Below are 21679 nucleotides of genomic sequence, written 5' to 3' on the forward strand. Positions count from 1 at the left end.
ATTGGCAATTTATAAAGAACTTTAATCATCAGAATCCTATAGGTATTATTATGATTTTTATTATCTCAGTTCTAGAAAATTGACTGAATTCAACAAATATTTTTTCTAAACATGTTCTCAGATTTTAAATCATTTTACAAAAGTTAACCAGAATTTTATATTTGATCCTGGAGCCTTTAGAGTTTACTGAATTTCTGGTGATATGATCAGAGGAGATGGGCTGGAGAGGAAGGAGACTTGAAGAAACAGTTAATAGGTTATACAAGAGTTCAGGCTTGAAGTGATGAGTTTTCCCCCAGGGGGATAGTAGAAACTGAGGAGAGAAGAAGTATGTGTAGGACCTGGATGATTCCAAGAATAGTAGTACCCTTGGAATGAAGGACGAAATTAGGAGAAGAAATGGGAGTAGAGGGAAAGATAATGAGCTCCATTTTGGGCACGTTGTATTTAATATTTATGGTATGCCTAGTATTTGGTAAGTGGTGAGGGCAACATGAAATAAAAACATAGAAAGTTTAGTGCTTTCTCCCAAAGAATTTGCCATTAAGATGGTGAAGACACTAAAGAACTCAAGTACAATTCACAAATGACTATGTGAACAAATAGAAACCAATGAAATATGGATTCTGCCCTTATAAAGGGATGGACTAGGTGATGTGATATGAGCTAGGGAAGGTTTCTGGGAGGACATGATCTTTGAGGAATCTCTACCTTTTTATTTAATTAGACACTTTTCCCAATAAAAGAATTATGCTTTCTGAGGAACATATTAACTAATTTTTTTTCTCAAAAGACCAAATGTATGATTTTCCTTTCCAAGTACTGCTTAGCATTTACAAAGCACTTTTCAACTTCAAAGCCCCTCACTGTTGACTAATTGGTGATTTCAACCTACTTTTGATAAAAAACAACCCCACTTTCAAAGGCAGGGTGAAATTGAAGTCCCAGTTCTGGTTTAAGCTTTACTATTTTAAACAACTACACTGAGACAGACAGTCAAGGTGCCCTTTGAGCTGTAAATAGGTCAGTTCCTACTTGGGGTGGGGGTGAGGAAACAGTATAGATTAAAGTTAGTTGGATGTGTCTCACCAAGTCTCTCTCAACTGGCAGAGGAGGGAATTTTTTTCTCTTTCTTTTTAAGAACATTAACCATATCATCTGAATTTGCTTCTCATGCAAGTCACAGTAATGAAAACTGCTAACATTGAGTTTTCTACTAAAACTGAAGCTGTTCTTATAAAGGCTTTAGCATTTCCAACAGGACTGTGAATTCAGTGCCCTTGACAGTCTGATTCCACTCTAAAATTCAGCTAACATCTAAATACCTAACTGGGCTTAGAGGTGACACAGTAGAAAGAATCCTGAATTGAGAGGATAGAGATTTTAATTCTGTCTCTGTTACTTACCTGTGCTACATTAGACAAGCCATTTAACTGCTCTGTGCTTCAGTTTCCTTATTTGTAGAAATGAGAGGGTTAGATCTAGTGCATCTAATATCCCTTTTGATTCTCAATCTATGTTAAAATGAGATTAAAGTGCTATATATAAATATTTGTTATTATTACTGTTATTCTATGATCTTTATCACCTTTTATCTTTGAGCCTCAGATTCTCATTTATAAAATAAGCAAATTGGACTAGATAATCTCAAAGGGTTTTTCCAAGTCTAACACTTCTGTTTTATGAATTGAGAACAAAAATCTGGATTAATAAATCCAAGCAAACATTCTTATGGTTCATGATATTTTTCAATTTCATATTTTTATTTAAATGGTTTGTCACAGTCCCCACCAAGCAAGGACTTTAAGCAGACAGATTCCCAGTACCTAGCAAATTGGATGTTTTTCTTAAAAATTTTCAGTGGTCCCCTACTTCCTATCAGTTCAACTCTTCTCAAGCTACTTTTCATTATCTTCCACTCTCTTGGTTACCTTTCTATCCTGGACTTCCTGGACTCCCTATTAAGTATTATAATCAAGTTACTCCCAACTACCTGTAAGCTTTCCCAGCCTTTCTAGTTTCCATCCTATTAAACCTATTTTCCCTAATCAGGTCTTCTTCACCTGGTCTTTCACATACAGAAGAAAAAAATGGCAGGGGTGATATTCCAGACCTGGAAACTCCCCCAAACTTAAGGAGACTTTGGTAATTTTCCAATTGTTGTGCCTTCCAGGTCACATCAGCTCCCCCATTCTTTGCAGTTACAAAAACTGCTCTGTTCAGGGTTATTAATCATTTCCTCTTCTTAAAAATTCAAGAGCTTTTTTCCATTCAGTTTTTTTTTTTTTTTTTTTTTTTTTTTTTTTTTTTTAATTTAGCATGACATTGCTGACTACTCCATCCTTATGAAAACTTTGTTTTCTTGGTTTTCTGGACAGGCAAACTGCTGGATTTGAGAGTCAAGAGTAATCTGAATTTTAAAAATACTACCTTTTAAGTTTGCCAGATTCCTGACCATGGGCAAGTTACCAAACCCTTTACAGCCTCAATTTCCTCACCTGTAAATGGAATTCCTTACATCCATATGACCCATTTATAAAGTCAATGAGATATACAGCATTTTATAAAACCTCAAAGTACTTTTACTCTTGTCTTTTCCCCATATTCCCTGTAGACCCTAATAATTGCCTAACTGTACATTTTCTTTTGGATGTTTCATTTTCATTTCAAATTCTGTGTGTCTAAATATTCCCTATAGGACTTTAAGGATAGGTCCAGATCATTTAGAAAAAGCACTTATGATCACCGAGACGCAACATGGATTGATTTATAAAGAAGCTTTTTTATGTCAGACTAACTTCCATTTCTTTTCTTTTTCTTTTGACAGTGTTAGATTATGGAATGCCATAGACGTTGTACATCTGTTTCAGCAAGACCTTGGAGAAAGTATCTCACAATCCCGTTTCTTAGAAATGTTGGCTAGACAACAGTTCAGAGGAAAAACCTTGGAAGTTTTAGTGGGCTGCTCACTCAATATGAGTCAACAATGATACCTATAGAAGTTGTCTTAGAAATAGAAATATACATACATACATAGAAATATAAGGTTAGGAAGGAAGTAATTATACCATTCCCAGATGACATTATTCAGTTCTGGGTGACACATTTGCAGGATATTTGTGATATTGACATTCTGGAACACAAGATTTTCTCCCTTTTTCTTTTTTGTACTTACCTTCCCAGGATTTTTGCAATTTATTTACATAGCCCAACATTCAGAGCTGTGTAACAAAATCCAGATCATGTCTACCTTTCTAGTCTTATTTTGACAGGAACCTTATTTACTTTAGCTAAATTGGCATCTTTTGGTATGTGAACTCACCATATTTCTTTTTCCTCCAAGCTTTTGGTAATGTTGCACTCTCCTTATAGTGCTCTTTATTTGCTTTACTAACTCTCAAAGAACTATGAAGCCTTTCTGAGTCATCCTGGTCATATCAATCTCTCCATCCTCCTCTTCCTAAATGGCTTACTCATTTTTACACTAAATCACATTCCATTTCTGTCTTGCTCTTTCTGCATTCTTGTCTTGGATTGTAATCTTGTTTTCATGGCAAGAAAGATCCTACTAAAAGTCCTCTTGGTGAGTTAGGGATGTCAACAGAACTACGCACAGAACGTGTGCACAGCAAGTGTTTGTTGAATGAAAAGGATGGAAAATTTCCCCTTTATTTATATATAGTATGATTCTTAAGTATAGTACAGTTCTTACTATAATATAGTATAGTTTTTATGATTAGAATTCTATTGAGACTTATTGGTGAATACACTTTATATCCAGTCTTCACTGCAGTATGATACTGTAGGTAAATAAAATGATATTGCAGGAAAATAAAATATTCTTTGGCTGGATTTTCAGAGAGGGGCCAGCAGGTTATTATTAAGGAAAGATATTTGAAAATCTGGTTTTTGGAGATTATTTGGCCCAATAACCTTATATGCTAGATGGGTAAATGAATGTTGAAAGACTAAATGAGTTTTCTCAGGGTCACAAGTGACAGAAGTGAGATTTGAATATAAGTCCTTTAGCTTCAAATCCAGTGCTCTTTTCACTGCACATTTGCTTCTTTTGACAAAATAACAATGTTAAGCTGTGGGCTTGAAAGATAAGTTGGGACTCAGCCTCTTCCTTGCTCCTTTCTTCTTTCTCTTTATTTCCAGGTCTCTCTTTTCCTCTCTGTCTCTTCTTCCCTTTTTTCCTGTCATCATTGTCTTTCCTCCTCCTCCTCCCTATTCCTCTTCTTGTTCTTCTGGTTCTGGTTCTTCTCTCCTCATTTAGTTCCTTTAGCTCTTGTTATGTTCAGCACACCATATTTAGTGATACAATTCAAATTTGATTCATTTTCTTTTAAATGTAGGAGTTAAGGAAGAGAAATGGGGAAAAAAAAGTTAATTTGAAATAAAACTCATACAGTACCTTGTATGGTACTGCATGTGACCTAATAAATTCTCAAAGAATATTTATTAAGCTTGATCTTTCTGCTAATTTTACCCCTGAATTATTTATGCATGGAAGTCCTATTCTAATGCTTCACTATAGTGTTCAAGGGACCCCAAACTCTGGCTCATCCTAAGGAGCTGAGGAAGGGAGAATGTGACCTGTTGTCCCAGGACCTGATCAGCTAAATTTAAAGAGATTCAGCATCAGGTTAGACAAAGATGATTTTTTTTTTTTGACCATAACCACTTTTAGAGATTTCCCATTAAGTTATGGAGATGTTGAGGTTGCATTGGTAAAAGAAACACCCATGATATAATTCCAGATCTATGAATTATTGATGTCTGATATGCATGTCATAAAAATTGTTTGATTTATTATTTAACAGGATTATTTGGCTTGTTTTTAAAAAATCTGTTTCTTAGTTTCTTGGGGAAAAAAGATTTAATGAAACAGTTTATTTATAGAACATAATGATTTAATGTATTTAACTTCCAATAGTTTGTTTTCCTAATCCTGCTGAATGCTTTTCTTTCAGGATTTTATTTTATTTTCTTTTTGATTTTGAGATGCTTTTCTTCTAGTTTAATTATAGTCTATTTCCTGGCTGTATTTTATGGGTATTTGTTATCTTTCCCTGCCTCCACCTCTGATATTTAAACTTTTTTTTTTCTTTATTCATCATGTATTTTTCTTACCTGTGCATATTATTTTCTGGTAATTCATTTTTGCCTTTAGATTTGGAAATGGGAACAACCCTGAAATTAAATGTCTGCCCAATGAACTAACTCTCCCTCATTATTTTTTACCTCAGTGTACTAATCTTGGGCCATTCACTTGATCTCATCACTGTGCCTGGACCACTCAAGTGCTAAAGCTGGTAGACCTTAGATGGCATCATTATTTCAATCAAAATCTTAGCAGCTTCATTTCACTGCACAGGCTAATCTCTTAAAAGCACAGGAGGCAAAAATAACATCCAGCCCCATTCCCATCCTGCTGCTTTAAAGTCATACCTCCAAAGAAGTGATTAGCTTCTGTAATATTTTATATATATATACACACACACACATACATACATACACACATACATACATATATATGTATATGTAATTTCTGGGGAAAGAGCATGAAACATGAGGTACATGAAACACAAAATTCAGAAGGAAAACAAATATTTTCAAAGCAGTGGTTCGATAGACAAGCATTCTGGGAGCAGATTCATTTAGCCAGCTCTGTTCATCTCTTTTATTATTTGTTGTATAAGACCAAAAAAAAATTTTTTTCAAGATCACTTATAATATAGATAGTGATTAGAAGGAACAATTTGTAAGGAGCTGGACATCATGAAGTCAGCACCAGCAGGCAATTTGCTCTGAACTAGTCTGACAGAAAGAGATAGTAGAATCATTTCTATGGGATCTGATTAGTAAAAGAGCCACAGGCAGTACAATTTTATATCCCCTGATAGTCTAAAGTTTTTCAAGCCATATAATCTCTATTGGGAGTCTAAACTACTTCCAAAAGGCTAGAAAATTCTAATGGAGGATATGACAAAGCCCTTCTTTGCTTAGAGATTGTTTCCTTTATGTGGCAGCATCAGAAAGTTTCTGCCTGGGATTGCACTGGATTTTCAACTGTGCTTTTTCAACTTAGGTGCCGCTTGCTCATATTCTCCCATTGATCTTCACATAATGTAATAAAGACCCTCCTTTGTAGCTTTTAATGTTTTGTAGATGCCAGTGTAAAATATAAGCTGTCCTTCCGTTAACTATAACTCTTAGGCTCTGGCCAGCCCACATTTTCCAATTTTGCACGTCCTTTTTTATAGCCTAGATTTAGTTTGACATATGCTACAACCAAACCAGCTATAATTACTCAACACCTTGGCATTGTCTTTTGAGCCAACTGTCATTTTGAGTCTTCTGAAATAATTGTTTACCATTATTCATGTTTATATAAAACACTCCCAGGAGAATATTTCTCCCCATTTTTTCATTCAATATTATATTTATTTTTGCTGTTCATAATATTTGCAGTTTCAACCCTAGTTCTTTCGATTGTGGTCTTTTAGTGTAGCTTCTGATAGATCTTGTGTGATTCTAATTATAGTTCTAGCATATTAAAAATTTTTTTTTTTTTTTTTGCTTTGTTGCTTGTGAAATTTTCTCTTTGATCTGGGGGTTTTGAAATTTAGCAATGATGTTCCTGTATGTTTTCTTTGTAGATCTCTTTTGGATGATGATTAATGGAATTTTTCTATTTCTATTTTCCCCTCTTGTTCTATCACTTCATTTTTTTTTTTTTTTGATTATTTCTTATATTATTATATCAAGGTTTGGTTTTTTTGGTCATAGTTTTCAGATAGTCTAATTATTCTTATCTTTTCAAGATCTGTTTTTCCAGATCTGTTGGTTTTTTTTTTTTAATCCAGGAGAATATTAGTATTTGAAAAACATGGCCCTCAATGACAACTTGAGATTATTGAAAGCATGGACTGGTTCCCTAAGGGACAGCTTTATGATACAGTGGATAGATGTCATATCTAGAGTTAGGAAGATTCCACTTCCTGAGTTCAAATCTGATCTCAGACACTTACTGGCTGTGTCCCTCTAGGCAAATTACTTTATTTGTCTCAGTTTCCTTATCTATATAAGGAGCTGGAGGAGGAAACTACAAATTAATACAGTGTCTTTGCCAAGAAGACCCCAAATGGGGTCATAAAGTGTCAGACTCATTGAAAAAACTGAATAATAGCAACAAAAATTCCCCAAATGCAAGAGAGCCTTAGTGAAGTGGATAGTGCTGAATTTGGAGTCAAGCCTAAGTTTGAGTCTTGCCACAGATATTTTATTGGTTCTGTGACCTTGATTTATGGGCTACCTTGTCTCAAATTTTGTCCACAGATTATCATCACTCTTGCAGTGCTTGACTTAAGAGACATACTTCTCTCACCAAAAGACAGCTGAAAATAGATCAATGATTATTGAGCTATAAACCCATTAATTCATCTTTATAAACTTTTTTTTTTTTTTTTTTTTAAGTGAAAATTGCCTATACATATATTAAGTGCATCTTTGGTGAAAATATGAAGAGGAATAGACTTTTTTTGTAGGTGATTTTATGGAAGCAAAATACATCTTTACAGTAAGAGTTGTAAATAATGCAAGATAATACCATACTTCTCTCCTAATTATAAAAACTACTTTTTTTTTTAGTAGAACAAAGTACAGCTTGAAGCAATCTTCTTTAATAATTTTCCAGAGTAGATTACTTGATAGATACAACCACAGAGAGAACTTTTTTTTTCAACTAGTATCTAATTATTAGTATCAAACAAGGTATAAAACAGTGTATAAAGGTGTAGCCTTGCTAATAGTGTTTGCCAGTGTTATGGAGGATGTCTTGCAGAAAGAAGGATTCTGGGAGCAGCTAGGTGGTGCAGTGGATAGAGCACCAGCCCTGAATTCAGGAGGACCAGAGTTCAAATCTAGTCTCTGACACTTAACACTTCCTATCTGTGTGACCCTGGGCAAGTCACTTAACCCCAGCCTCAGGGGGAAAAAAAAAAAAAGGATTCTGTATGGAGAGTGAAGTTCTCTGGAGTGGAGGATGGCATGACATTAAGCCTGAGATTCCTACAGGGATCCCTCAATAAAATCCATAACCAGTTAGGGGAAATTGCTTATATAATTTACATGGGAAAACCCAACTAGCTGAAGGATACATATTGTCAAGATTATGATATGCAGTTGGATGGGAAGCTCAATGAGTTGATCAACTGGTACTTTTATTCTAAAACATACACTCATAGGAGAGCTGGAAGGGATACTATATATTTTGTAGACCAATCTCTTCATTCTACAGATGAAGAAAGTAAAATCCCAAAGAAATTAATTGATTTGCCCAAGGTCATGAAGATCCAAAGGAAAAAAAAATAGGCAAGAGAATTTGGAGCAGAAAAAGAAAAGTAATTATGCCTGATGGGAAAAGACTATGGGTAGATCAGGTAGTATGGATGATGGAAAATAGACAAAGATTTCATCTAATGTATTGTAACATTTTGGATAAAAGATTGATGAGTTTAAAAATATAGTTAGGAAAACCATATTTTCACTATTTGGACATAAAGAGAAATGCAGACTCACAAGATTATTGATAGTGGGGTTAAGTGGATCTATATTTTCATTGTGGTACATAAAGGCAGATTGAGATGTGAATATGAATTTGAAAGCCCCATAGCAAGCAAGAATGTGTATCTCACCTGTTCTGTCTTTAATATATAATCTGTTTCTACAATGCACTGATGTCTGAGCAACCACATTCTGAAATGATCTTCTGTCCTCTCCAGTTTTGGAATGAATCATCTCTGACTTTGAAGAGACTTGTGAGGCTGGTGCCCTTCTCCAGTAGAGATTTAGCATCTAGGGTCATCTATAAGGTTCCAAAGTGAAGTCAATAGAAAAGTATGATAGGCATTTATTGATAATTAATAGATTGATCTAAATAATACTGGATAAAGTTTTGACTTGCATTTATCAGAGGTTGGCAAAGGCCCTCATAAATACACTTTTTGGAGTGATGGAGATATATTGGTTGGATTTTGCTGTGATTAAATGAGAACTGTGAACAATTGTATCCCAGGATTGAAGGGAATAAGAAGATAGATCTTTAGAAATAGGCTACATGTCTTTGTACTTTATCTTATGTTCCACAGGATTTAAAGTGTTAAAATACCTTGGAGATCATAGCATCATTTGTGACTCTGTGGACCTTTGTCCATGAGTTTCTTTTGACAAAGATGCTAGAGTGGGTTGCCATTTCCTTTTCCAGGAACAAACAAAATTTAAATGATTTGTCCAAAGTCACACATGCCATCTGGTAATAGTTAACTCCTTTGGAGGCGTGGAAGGATTAAAAGCTATCTAGTTTTTGGAATCATCTGTGTGTTTTACTCTCCAAAGAAAGAAGAACTTGAATAGAAACAAAATACTTTTGTCTTTTAACAAGAAAAAGGATGGAGAATCCAAGACTATCTTTGTATTTCTTTTTATTTAATCTTTAATTTAAATCTTTAGTTTAATTAAATATCTTCTAATTTACTTGTTCAGGTTAGTACCTTGAGTCATGAGACCAGATTTTAAAGAGACAAAAGAATAAAATCAGATCTATTCTTGATGGTGAAAAATTTGATGAACTAGATTTTTAGAAAAAAAGGTAAAAAAAAAAAATCTGCATCAGTTTCAGTGGTAAAATGTCACACCTTTATTTTAACTCATTGTCCTCTGAGGCATTTGGAAAATGACTATAGAATTTAGGAGCAAGGAAAACTAGTCCTCCAAGACACATGATTTCTTGTTGACTCCCAGCTCAGCAGCTCTTAGTTTATCTAAAGGAATAAAGCAAGTGGGATGACATAATTTGATATGCTAACTAGAAATGTATACCAGATCATTGAAAGGGACTTGGCCACTTGATTTGATTCCTGAGTGGGGAGAAGTGCAGGTGAAGATCTTTTGGCTGGTGTGGCAATAGTTATTGGTCAATGATAGCATTTCTTAGAGCACCTTAGCATTTATAAAGCACTTTTGTAATCCTCATAGCCAGTGAGGTTGTTGAGGGTGGACTCATTTTCCTCATTTGTCAGGTCTGTAGTTAGAAAGACTAATCTCCCTGAGTCAAATTTAGCCTCGGATACTAACTAGATGAATGACCTTGGGTAAATTATTTAATCCTGTTTGCCCTAGTTTAGTCATGTTTAAAATGAGTGGGAGAAGGAAATGGCAAACCAATTTAATAAGTTTGCCCCCAAAACCTCAAATTGGATCATAGTTAAACACAACTGAAATGAGTTAATGAAAACAAAGTTTCATTGTATGTTCTAGAGTCAAGAACTCAGGTTTTCTGAATTATAGCCTGGTGCTCCTTCTACTTCCTAGATCATACTCCCTCATTGTCCTTTGAGCCAAGGAAGTTCCTAAGTATTATATCCAAAGCCTTGCCATTTTCTTGGGAATTAATTGAGGCAGGCATTTCATAAACTGACTGACAGGGATTGGGCCTTTTGCTTTGTAATTTCCATTGAAATTAAGGAAGTGTCAATAGCAAAGAGGACTTTGTTAGTGAAAATCTGGACAAATGGAGCCAGGTTTTAGTTTATGTTTCTCAGAGCTTGTATTGACATTGTATGTTTAATTTAATTAAACTATTACAGCTGAAAACATGCAATTTCACTTACCTCTGTCTTCTAATTCTTTGGATTCTAACTCTACTTTTTAGTAATGATAACAACAATAGATAGAATTTATATAGCACTTTACAATATGATCTCATTTGATTTTCACCTAGCCTTGTGAAGCAGGTACTGTTATAGTGCCCATTTTTATGGATCAGAAAACCAAGGATTTAAATGATGTGTCTAAGGCTTCATGGTTAGCAAATATCTGAATCAGGATTTGAATTTAGGTCTTCTTGACACCAAATCCAGGAGTCTATCCACAGGATTTATCTAAAGCTTCTGGACTGCCTTTTGCCACTGGTCATCTTCAGCTGATTGCTTCAAAGACCTAGTTCTGCTTAGTTGAACTTTACATGTACTAGCATTTTTCTTTCACCCAATTCTTCTATTTCTGGATGACAGATTTTTGATACTGTGGATGCAAAAGTCCCCAGTTCTCACCCAACTTAGGGACATAAGAGGGCAACTTGGTTTGATAGGAAGAATGCAGGATCACAGAAATGGATAAAATCACAGAAAATGGATAAAAATTCTCTTGGTTGCTTATTAGCTGTATGGCTATAAACAAGTTATTTAGTCTTTGAGAGCCCCAGTTTTCTCATTTGTTACATGAGGGAGTTGGATTAGATGCCTTCTTAAACTTCTCTCAGCTTTAAATCTCTGATCCTTTTGGTTCTTTGAGTATCTCAGTTTCCATATCTGAAGAAGAACGCCTTGGACTGGAAGAACTCTAAGATACCTCTGCACTTTAAATCCCAGATCCTGATCCTGTGATCTCAGTGCCTTGGTTCTCTCATGTGAAATGAGGGTACTGGACTAAATGACCTGTTTAGGTCCCTTTCAACCCTATATCCATGATCTTATTGTGTGCCTGTCTGACTGCTTATATCATTGCCATTATCATCAACATCCCATCAGAATTCATTCATTCATGTAGTTTGATATTTCATTATATCTAATAATCTAAAATGTCACTAAAAAACTAAAACACAAAATTAGTAGCTTATGTTCTAAAAAGCCACTGTTTCCCTTTGTAAAGAATTACTCCATCAGTCAGTCATCAAGCATTTATTAAGCACCAACTATGTGCCAGACACTAGGGCCAGGTGCTGGGGATGAACATTCAAAGAATGAAAATGAGCATTTCTGTGAAAGACTGAGAGATTTATTTGCAACTTCAAGTTGTTGCAGCCTAGCAACAATTGATGGTTTGTTCCAGTCGACTGCCTGGCAGCTTCTTGGTTTGCAAGCTTAGGAAAAAAATTGTTTCTTTCCTGATGAATATAGAACAAATAGGTGAACACTATTGTCTGATGCAAGAAAAGACTTCGGAGCTCTGTTTCTTTTCCTTCATTTCCTCACTATACCCAGGTGTTGTACAAATTGGGCCTTGAGTTTCATGTACAAGAGGGAACCTAGTCTTCACTATTTCACCAGCTCCTATTCTGAATGTACTATTTTCATTTGCAAATGAAATTCTGATCCAAGAGCCAACAAGAGTGGCAGAGTTAAGCTTGAAAACAATTAGTTCCTTCCTTCTGGGATTTGGTTTTTTACATGGAAACTGAGGGTTTTTTTGGTACTTCATTTTCAGATCTCTTTAATTATTTAGACTCTGTCGCATAGCATTCAGATATGTAAGGAAGAAGGGGATTCTGGACAACTGGCATTCCATTTGCAATCTGTAGCTTGTGACTCATTTGGCAGGAATTTGCAGCTCTGGTGAATAGCTCCCCACAGCTTTCATCTGAAATCAACCATTCTTTGCAAGGCCGAGGACCAAGGACTAATGATAGTCATTCAACACAAATAATTCAGAAAGGCTAGCCTTATTGAAAGTCCCCCAGGAGCACTGTGTTGCCAAATGCACAATAAATTTGAATTTCATTGGAAGTCCTTTGTGCTTATGCAGGTGCTGAGAGAGATTTCAATCCCCACATAACATGCCTTCTTGCAAAATTAAAATATTACTATCAGTCAATATGACAATAGTAAGCCTGCTTCACAGAGAATTATTTCCGTTGAGTTTGTGGTCTGGCAAATAGGTGTTGATTGAGATTTAGTGCTCAAGATGATATGTGCTTCTATTTTTTCATCTCTAAACCACTGGGGTTGAACTAGATTATCCATAAGGTTTCCTTTCACATATTTTGGTTCCATGGATCTTTGGATAGTGACTGGTATGATATTTGTCTGTCATGTGTATAGTTCACCTGAGACAGCTTCACTCTGGAGGATGCTAGGAAGCTGCTTCCAGGGGAAATCATGATGATATGAAAGAAAAATATCTTAGTGAGCCTGGAAATAGGTATAGATGTTCCATTACTGGTTCCAGTCAAGTAACTATGTCATGAAGAGGAGACTCCTTGATTAATTGTGAAGCCATTCAAAGAAGCCTTTCAGATTTAGTCTCTTCTTTACTTTGGCACTCTTGGAAGAATTTGGCAACTAGTGAAAAGGAGTAGAATCTACAAACTTGTGAGCCAGAAAGCCCCCTCAAACATCCTTTCATTCCAAAATCCAGGTTTGCAGTTGACATAGAAATAGGGAATAACATTAAAGATGGATTTCTGGTCCCTCCATCCAGTAGGAATTGAGACAAGGAATCATCTCATTGCAATACAGCCCCTGGATGTAAACTTTGATGGTAGAGTATTGCTCATGGGGGCTTAAACTGATAGTGGAAATATCCCAACTTTTTGAACCTTGAAAGGCAATGCAGCAGACCTATTTAGGTTCCAGGATCTGGGTTCTTCCCATTGTATTATGCTATTTAGATTATTAGACTTGGAAGGAAGGCCAGAAATTATATAGTTTAGCTTCCTCCTCTCCTCCAAGCACACTTTGTAGATGAAGATACCATTTAAAATACTTGAAATATATAAAGAGACAAAAAATTGCTTTGGGATGGTATTAAATTTTATTAAAAGAATGGAAGCTAATGTGAATGTGTCAATATCTATGTCATGTTTTTTGAGGAATTAGCTTGTTTTTCTAATGTGAAAAATTAACACCATGTTTCAGGTTACACCGGTGAGTTTTGCCAGTCCGTGGTGGATTACTGCATTTTAGAACCGTGCAAAAATGGAGCAACATGCATTTCAAGTCTCAGTGGATTCAGCTGCCAATGTCCAGAAGGTAAAAAACATCATTACTCAAATAATATTTTTTCTGTTAAGGTTGTAAACAATATTTAGAAGCAAAGCTACTATGTTTCCATTTCACAAGTGCTTTTAAGAAGATTGTAGGTAGTAGAATTTTTGTTGTTTTATGCTTCTAATAGAGGGGAGGTATGGATTCTTATTCCTGTCCATATGGTAGAAAAATCTGAGTTATGTTGGTCTTTTTAGTATTAGAAATACTCTAGAGAGGCTCTATTATTTTAAAAATGCAATGAAAGCTATTTGGCACAAAAAAGTAGAATCAGTTTTTTTTTTTAAATTATTAATGGAGGGAATTCAGTGGATAAAAATTCCCTCAACTATTTTTATTTATCCACTTTAAAAGATTTAAATGTCAACTTCATCTTTTGGTTCAACTCTTTCAGCTAGAAAATCAATTATGAAGTCTCATCAAATTAGACTTACCTGATTGACTGCTGGTCCTCCTCAATTCCAGGAATGCTTTTCTCCTTGAATATTTTTCCCCACTTCAGTTTTCTTTAGTGAGAAGTTCTACCTGGAAAATCAATTCTGTCAAGCCAGTTTTATTAATGGAGCATTTCTGAATTCTAAAGTAGATTCTTCCTATTTCAGTTTTTATTCCTGGTCTCTGCCATCAATTGTGCAATATGCACAATAAAAATGAGATAAAATAATATAATGTATAATGTTATAAAATATAACATAATATAAAATATAAATTCAATTAAATAAAAAATACCCAAAAGAAAATAGTATGTGTGCTGTTGGTTGGGTGAAGTAGCCTATTATTTAAAGAAGTTCTTTCATATTGTATAGTAAATTTGAAAGTGAGGTAGTGTTGTAGAAAGTCTTGGGATCCAAAAGGCTTGACTTCAGTCCCACTTCTGACATATTTAGCGATACAATCATGATAAATTACTTACCCTTTCAGTAACCCAAAGACACATACCATATACAGAAATAGGTGAATATGAGATACACAGAGCAGATGGTAGGTAACTTTGGGGGGAAAAGCCGGTAGCATTGGTGGGAATTCTAAAGAAGTATATTATTCCCATTTCAGTTGGTGGGAAGTGGGGCTCTGGGAGAATGGGGAGGCCTGGGAAAGACTTTCAGAAGATGGTATGTGAGGTGAGATGTGAAAGGAGCCAGATTGTAGGAGGCAAAGGTGAGAAAGGAGAGAGAACCTTGAAGTTCAGGATTTAAGTTTTGGAGTCTAGCAACATTTGTAGAGGAAGTTTTGGTACTGAGAGTTCCTTATGGCAAGGAAATCACAGGTCCCTATCTGTGGAAAGTGCATTGGGATTGGGAACTACAAGACTTGCTCTGCTTCTTACTACTTAAGTCTTTTGGTCTATAAACATTTATTAAGCACCTGTTATAAACCAGGTACTGGGCTAAGCATAGAAAATATAATGAAAGACAAAAAAAGAAAAAAATCCTTCTTCTTAAAGAACTTATAGTCTAATGTGGGAAACACCATGCAAACGACTGTGTACAGACCCAGTATATACAGCATTAAATTCTAGATAATTAAGAAAGAGAAGACACTATAGTCTTCCTATAGAAGGAAGGATTTTTCCTGGGATTTGAAGGAAGCCAGGAAAGCTAGGATGTGGAGATGAAGATGTGATTATAGACAAGTTCTTTCCTTTTTGTTTTAAATTGATCTTCCTTCCTCATTTGTAAAAGTGGAGAGCTGGAGGAAGGACTATAGGTATCTCTTAAGGTCTCTTTCAGATTTGAATTGACGTTCATGAGAACAATTCCCCCCAAATTTGAAATACTTTTAGAAAGAAATGTATTAGGTCATTTGGTAGTAAAGATAGAAAGTTGTGGCTTCTGATCTGTGCTCTGGAAAGTTTACATTAAGAAGGATTTAGACAAGTATGTCCCTACATGAACTACATGTATATATTTAAGCAATTTTGCCGAGAGAACAACTTGAAAGCAAGATAGATTGAGATAGATTTGAACATCTATACATATCTAATAAAATTTGGGCAAAGTTAAAACGCAAGGGAACCTAAAACACAAGCTTGTGGGAACCCAAAATGAGAATGCTTTGGGAAGATCCAGGATCTAGGAAAATGCAAAATATTTCATAGCTGTCTTCAGCATTTCTAGAAAGTTACTGGGCTCAGGAAATATTCTGAACGTAATTTTTAATCACACAGTATTGGATTTAAATATTATAATAAATTTCCCCAAACAATGTAATAAATCATTTTTCACAGAGAATCAATGATTCTGGCTTTCTTGGGGTACCATGTCCCATTCTCAATGGCTACAGAAGTACAAAGGGCTTGGACATTCTTGAAAAGATTGAAGTATTAGAAAACAAAAGTTCTAAAAGCAAACTACAGAAACTACTTGCTTGTAGTCAGGATGACTTATGTTTATAGCACATAGATATTTAATAAATAACTATTGATTGACTTTAAGTATGAGTTATACCTCTTAAAATTGGAAGATAATATTTTTGGTGATAGTCTAAGGAAGTCATTCAGTACTTTATCTCTGAAGGATTGAATATGATAATCATCTAACCTGAGGGGCAATAGAGACCATCTGTTGGGCTTTGGAGGACTGCAGCAACAGATAATAATAATAATAATAATAAAAATAAAAAATAACTAATATTTATTTAACACTATGTGTCAGGCTCTATACTAAATATTTTACAACTATTATCTCATTTGATGCTCATAGCAATCCTGGCAAGTAAGTACTATTCTTATCCCCACATTACAAATGAGGCAACTGAGGTAAAGGGAGATTAAGTGACTTGATTATGGTCACACAGCTAGTATATAGCAAAGTTAGGATTAAGATGCAGGTTCTTAATCCAATGTTCTTTCTATGACACTGTATGTTGCTTTTTTATTTCAAGATACGAACTTGCAAATATCAGATAGTAAGTCAGTCAATAAGAACTTATAAGTTATCTATTATGTACTAAAAAGTGGACTATATTCTGAGAATACAAGGAAAGACTGAAACAAATGGCCCCTGCTCTCTAAATAATTCAGAAAATCTTTTTTTTTTAATAATCCAGAAAATACTTTACCTCTTTTGTTTGTAAAGATGAGGCAGATTTTTTTTTTTTTTAGCAAACTCATAAGATGCCCCTAAAGCTGTTGAAAGTAGGTTTTCAATATGAACACAACTTATTGTTATTTTTAGCTTCATTTTTTTTTCCTGAATAGAGCTGTACAGGGGTTCAGTTTGCTCCAGGTATCCACTCTCTTTAATTGTAAGCCCATTCCCGAGAATCCAAATTCACAGGCAAAAACAATTTGAAGAGGAAGGGAATGAATGTCTAGACTTCTCAGAATTGAGAATCTAAACCACAGAAGGAAACATTTTTTAATTTAAGATAGACTTTTATTTAAGATTAGATGACTAATCTGTTTAGTATACCTTTTTGAAAAGATATGAAGAACCTCACCCTTGATGAATTCTCTTATAACTTGTGTCTTGTAACTTCTGTACTGCCTTCTTGCCTATCCTATAGGAGTGGCCTCTAAGCATAAAATTGGTTGATGTGATTCCCAGGACAGGACTTAAGGAATGCAAAGTAACTATGAGAAAACCTTCTGTTCATGGTTAGATGTGTATAGGAGGAATTAAATTAAAAAATTAATGTATTTTCTGTTTTTTTTGAGTTGATATGATTTTTTGTAAGATCTTTGAAGTCCTTATTTTTTAAAAAACCGGGTGCATTTTTAATTTGGAACACATAATTATGCATACACTGTGATTATCTATTAGAATTTGAAAGTGTATAAAATGTAGATTCTAGAAACAAGTGAACTTGACCTCATCTCTTATAATTTTCATCCAGTCTTGTTTTACTTTGAAGTATCACGTTGCCTAAATTTAGATGGAATGAAATGAAAAAAATTATCTGCAGAACATTGCTATTCACTCCAAAGGTGACATTTGTTTTCACATCTAATTACATTCGCATAAAAGTACATGATAATAAGAGATTGAGGATGAAAGATTCATTATCTACCTTGAGAAAATGTCTCATATAAAATGTTTTTGGGAAACTGTCATATAGAATTTTCTCTTTAAGAATGAATAAAGTATTCATTAAGCTCTTACTATGTGCAAAGTTTTATGATAAGGACTGGGGATACAGATAGATGAGTAAGACAGACCTAGTTCTCATGGGCAAACATATGGGCGGTTTCAGTTATAAGTCACATGAAGAAGTCCTGTGATTTGGGGGATGCAATGGCAAAGCAGGTAGTGATGACTTTTCTTTGATGTCATTTTCACTGATAAAATCACATCAGTTTCCAATGCTGAACCAATATTGACAGCGCCAAGGACTTTGGTAGTAAGAATTTTTTTTCTGGGTTTTTGATGGCTATGGCTGTAGCCTCGGTAGACAGGAACAGTTGCTAAATTGCAAATCCCAATGCTGACTTTATCAGCAAGAATCCAGATTTTCAAGATTTTGTATTTACATAGTTGAATGAATGAATAAATGAATGAATTATTGATCATTGTGAAGCATCTGCAATGTATCAGACACTGCTCCAAGTTCTTTATTTTGCTTAGAATCTGTCATTATTAAAGTATGGCACCATGTGGATGGAAATAGTTGTAAATGCCATTCCCAATCAGAATTATGACTTTTCCACTGCAGACATGGCACTTTGGTATGAAGCCGTCCATAGGCTTATCATATGAAAATCCCTTAGCCAAATATGGAATCCTTGTACAGTGAAAAAAAGATGATCTGGGTTTGAATTCCTCTACTATCATATTCTACCATTGTGATTTTGGGAACTTAATTCATTGTTCTGTGTGTATGTTTTCTGTCTGTAAAATTGCAGAGTTGGATTGGATGATCTTAATGTCTCTTCTATAGATTCATAATTCTATGAATAACTCAAGACCTATTAAATAGCTAGCTAACATTCATCTACATCTTAAGATTTGCAAAGTACTTTACAGATCTTATCTCATTTTATCCTCCAGCAATTTTGGGAGGAAGGACACTGTCATTTCTCCCATTTTATAGGAGGAAATTATAGAGGTTAAATGATTTGTCCAGGGGCAGCTAGATGGTACAGTGAATTCAGGAGGACCCAAGTTCAAATCTGGTCTCAGACACTTAACACTTCCTAGCCGTGTGACCCTAGGCCAGTCTCTTAACCCCAGCCTCAGAAAAAGAAAAAAAAAAAAAGATTTGTCCAGCTAGTAAGTGTTAGAGATCAGATTTGAATTCAGGTCTCCCTAATTCCAGGTCTAGAGCTCTATTCACAGCAACAACCAGATGCCATCATCCAAATAACTCCTTGTTAAATTGGTAAATGCATCTTTTAGTGTGATAAAGCAGAAGGAAAAAACCCCAGGATATACATATTCATAAATAATATAAGAAAATATCAACTGTGAAGAGGCTTTAACCATCAGGGAAGATCTGCTCAAGTGTTAATAGAAGATTTTTGATTCCTTGTGTCAAGGAATTGAATTCTTCACATCTTAATAAATTTTAGTGTGTTAGCATTCTAAATGCTTTTGACACTTTCAATTTCACACATATCGGGAGCCCAAAATATCCTCAAATGAACATTTTATTGGGTAAAAATGGTATAAATTTTGAAGAAAAACACACCCACTACAGAGAAAAGTGATGATTCAGCTGAAGAGTCATGAAGAGCTCAAAACTTTGCATTTGTTGTTGGAATGTATTCATTCTTCACCTAAAGTGATGGTGGGAGCATCATCTTACAGAGCAAATATCTATCTATCTATCTATCTATCTATCTATCTATATATGTATATATATATATATTTTTTTTCTTTCTGTGAAATATTTAGGAAGTGTCCAATCTTATATTTAGTAATTCTCTTGTTCTTTAAAGATTTTTTTTTAATAATTCATGAATTCTACCACTACCACCATCACCACTACCACTACTACTACTATGACAATGATGATGGACTAGACTTTTGGTTTTATTGATGTAGGATATTCTTGATTGAAAAGGTTGGTTTTTTTTTAATCAATGAAAATTATGGTCATAGAGAGTTTCAAGAGAGTGTTAGAAGATGATATAATTTTCTCAGTACCCCTGGTCAGATGTGTCAGATATGGGTCTTAAACCAAATCTTCCTGACTGCAAGGCTATCTGTCTATCTACTATGCAACATTTCTTCTTTATGTACACAAATACATATGTATATGCATATATATACATAATATGTTATATAAATGTAATGCACTTTAAATATTTAAATATAGATGTATGTATATATATATGTATATATGCATGTGTGTATATATGAAATCTTACATGTATATCTATATAGTGTTACATGTGGCAAATGGAGGGGGATATGCTATAGCTCCTGGCTGGTAGATAGAATGATGAACTTGATGCTGTAAAAAGATGTAAGGAGTTGATTCAGTAGCTCTAAGGGAAAGACGTGTGGACAGAAGGCATATCAGAGAAGGAGATTTGGGGATGATAGACATATGCAGGAAGCCATTTGGGTAATAGCTGGCTTACATTTATCTATAGCTGTATAGATATTTATATACATTCACCCACAAATGAAATATAAATATGTAATCACACACACACACATACACACACACATATATACAAAATATATACATATATGCAAAAAATAAGGGAAAAAATAAGGGAATTCATAGTATTTCATAACTGTCCCAATTTTGAAAGGAGTGAGCCTATATTTTACTTCTTTAATGCTATAAACTAATCTTTCCCTCTTCAGGTAACCTTGCCAGTTATGTATCAGAAGCAAAATATCAATTTTAGAGGAAAACTGTTTTCATTAGAATAAATTTGAATTTCATTAAAATATTTGGTCCTGTAATTCCAAAATTTCATTTGCAGACTTCATTTCCATGTTCCTTGAGAAAGAACACTGTCATCTAAATTAAGAGGTCAAGGAAAACTCATTGAAAAATTGGTAGGAACTGCCTGGCATAGGCTTTTATTATCTGTCTCTTGGGAAGCTAAGGCTGATGTGTTGAGAATTCTGAACTGCAGTGGACTAAGCTAATTGGATGTCCATAGTTGGTCAACCAACAAATATTAAATGCCTATTATGAGTCAGGAATTGTGCTGAGGGCCTTAAGTCCAATATCAGCGTAGTGTAGGGAGGGAGGCACCAGGATGCCTAGTGAGGGGTGAGGTGGCCCAGATTAGAAATGGATTAAACATTCTGTGCCAGTTAGCAACCCACGAGTAGTCTTCACATTTCCAGCTTGAATGAGATAGGGAAACCTAATTTAAAAAAAAAAAGATTAGAGAAGGAATGGATGAGTGATATTTGCTGTGCATATGTTGTTACCTCCAAGAACAGGATGGTACAATGGATATTTTGCTTTTGATACTAGCTATGTGATCATGTATAAAACATTTTATCTCCATGCACTTCATTTCCTCATCTGCAAAATGAGAAGGCTGGAATAGATTTTTAAAGCATGTTTTTATGATCCTAGTAACTTTGTTAAAATATCAGAAAATAAAAAAGGAAATAAAGCTCATTGTTTAATGTTAATTTCTTTGCTTTAGGGATTAACACAATCTATAATGAATCTTAGAAAAATCTCTTTCCCTTGGGATATTGTTGAAAGGGGAAATAAGTACATAGAATTAAAGATAAATTATATGGTGGGTAGACAAGCCATCACTAAATAGATTGTCATTTTAAGGGGGAAAAACCCCCAAACTCTGCTTTATCTTGTGAGGTTGCTGGATTTGGAGGAATTCTGAATCTAGGAAGCACTGGATTCAAATCCTGATTTTGATAATGACTAGCTGTGTGGTCCTGAGCAAAGCCATTTAAATACTGTTAGCC

At 34.7% G+C, this 21679-nt stretch overlaps 1 protein-coding gene across 1 annotated transcript in view; it reads left to right on the top strand.

Annotated features, from left to right (window-relative positions):
- Positions 1-21679, top strand: part of DNER (delta/notch like EGF repeat containing) — a 321739-nt gene that overhangs the window by 208069 nt on the left and 91991 nt on the right. Inside the window, exon 7 of the mRNA XM_074298485.1 lies at positions 13701-13814. Coding sequence (XP_074154586.1) covers positions 13701-13814 — 114 coding nt within the window. The remainder of the gene's footprint in view (positions 1-13700; positions 13815-21679) is intronic.

This window comes from Sminthopsis crassicaudata, chromosome 3, assembly GCF_048593235.1.
Source record: "Sminthopsis crassicaudata isolate SCR6 chromosome 3, ASM4859323v1, whole genome shotgun sequence".
In the NCBI taxonomy this organism is placed as follows: domain Eukaryota; kingdom Metazoa; phylum Chordata; class Mammalia; order Dasyuromorphia; family Dasyuridae; genus Sminthopsis; species Sminthopsis crassicaudata.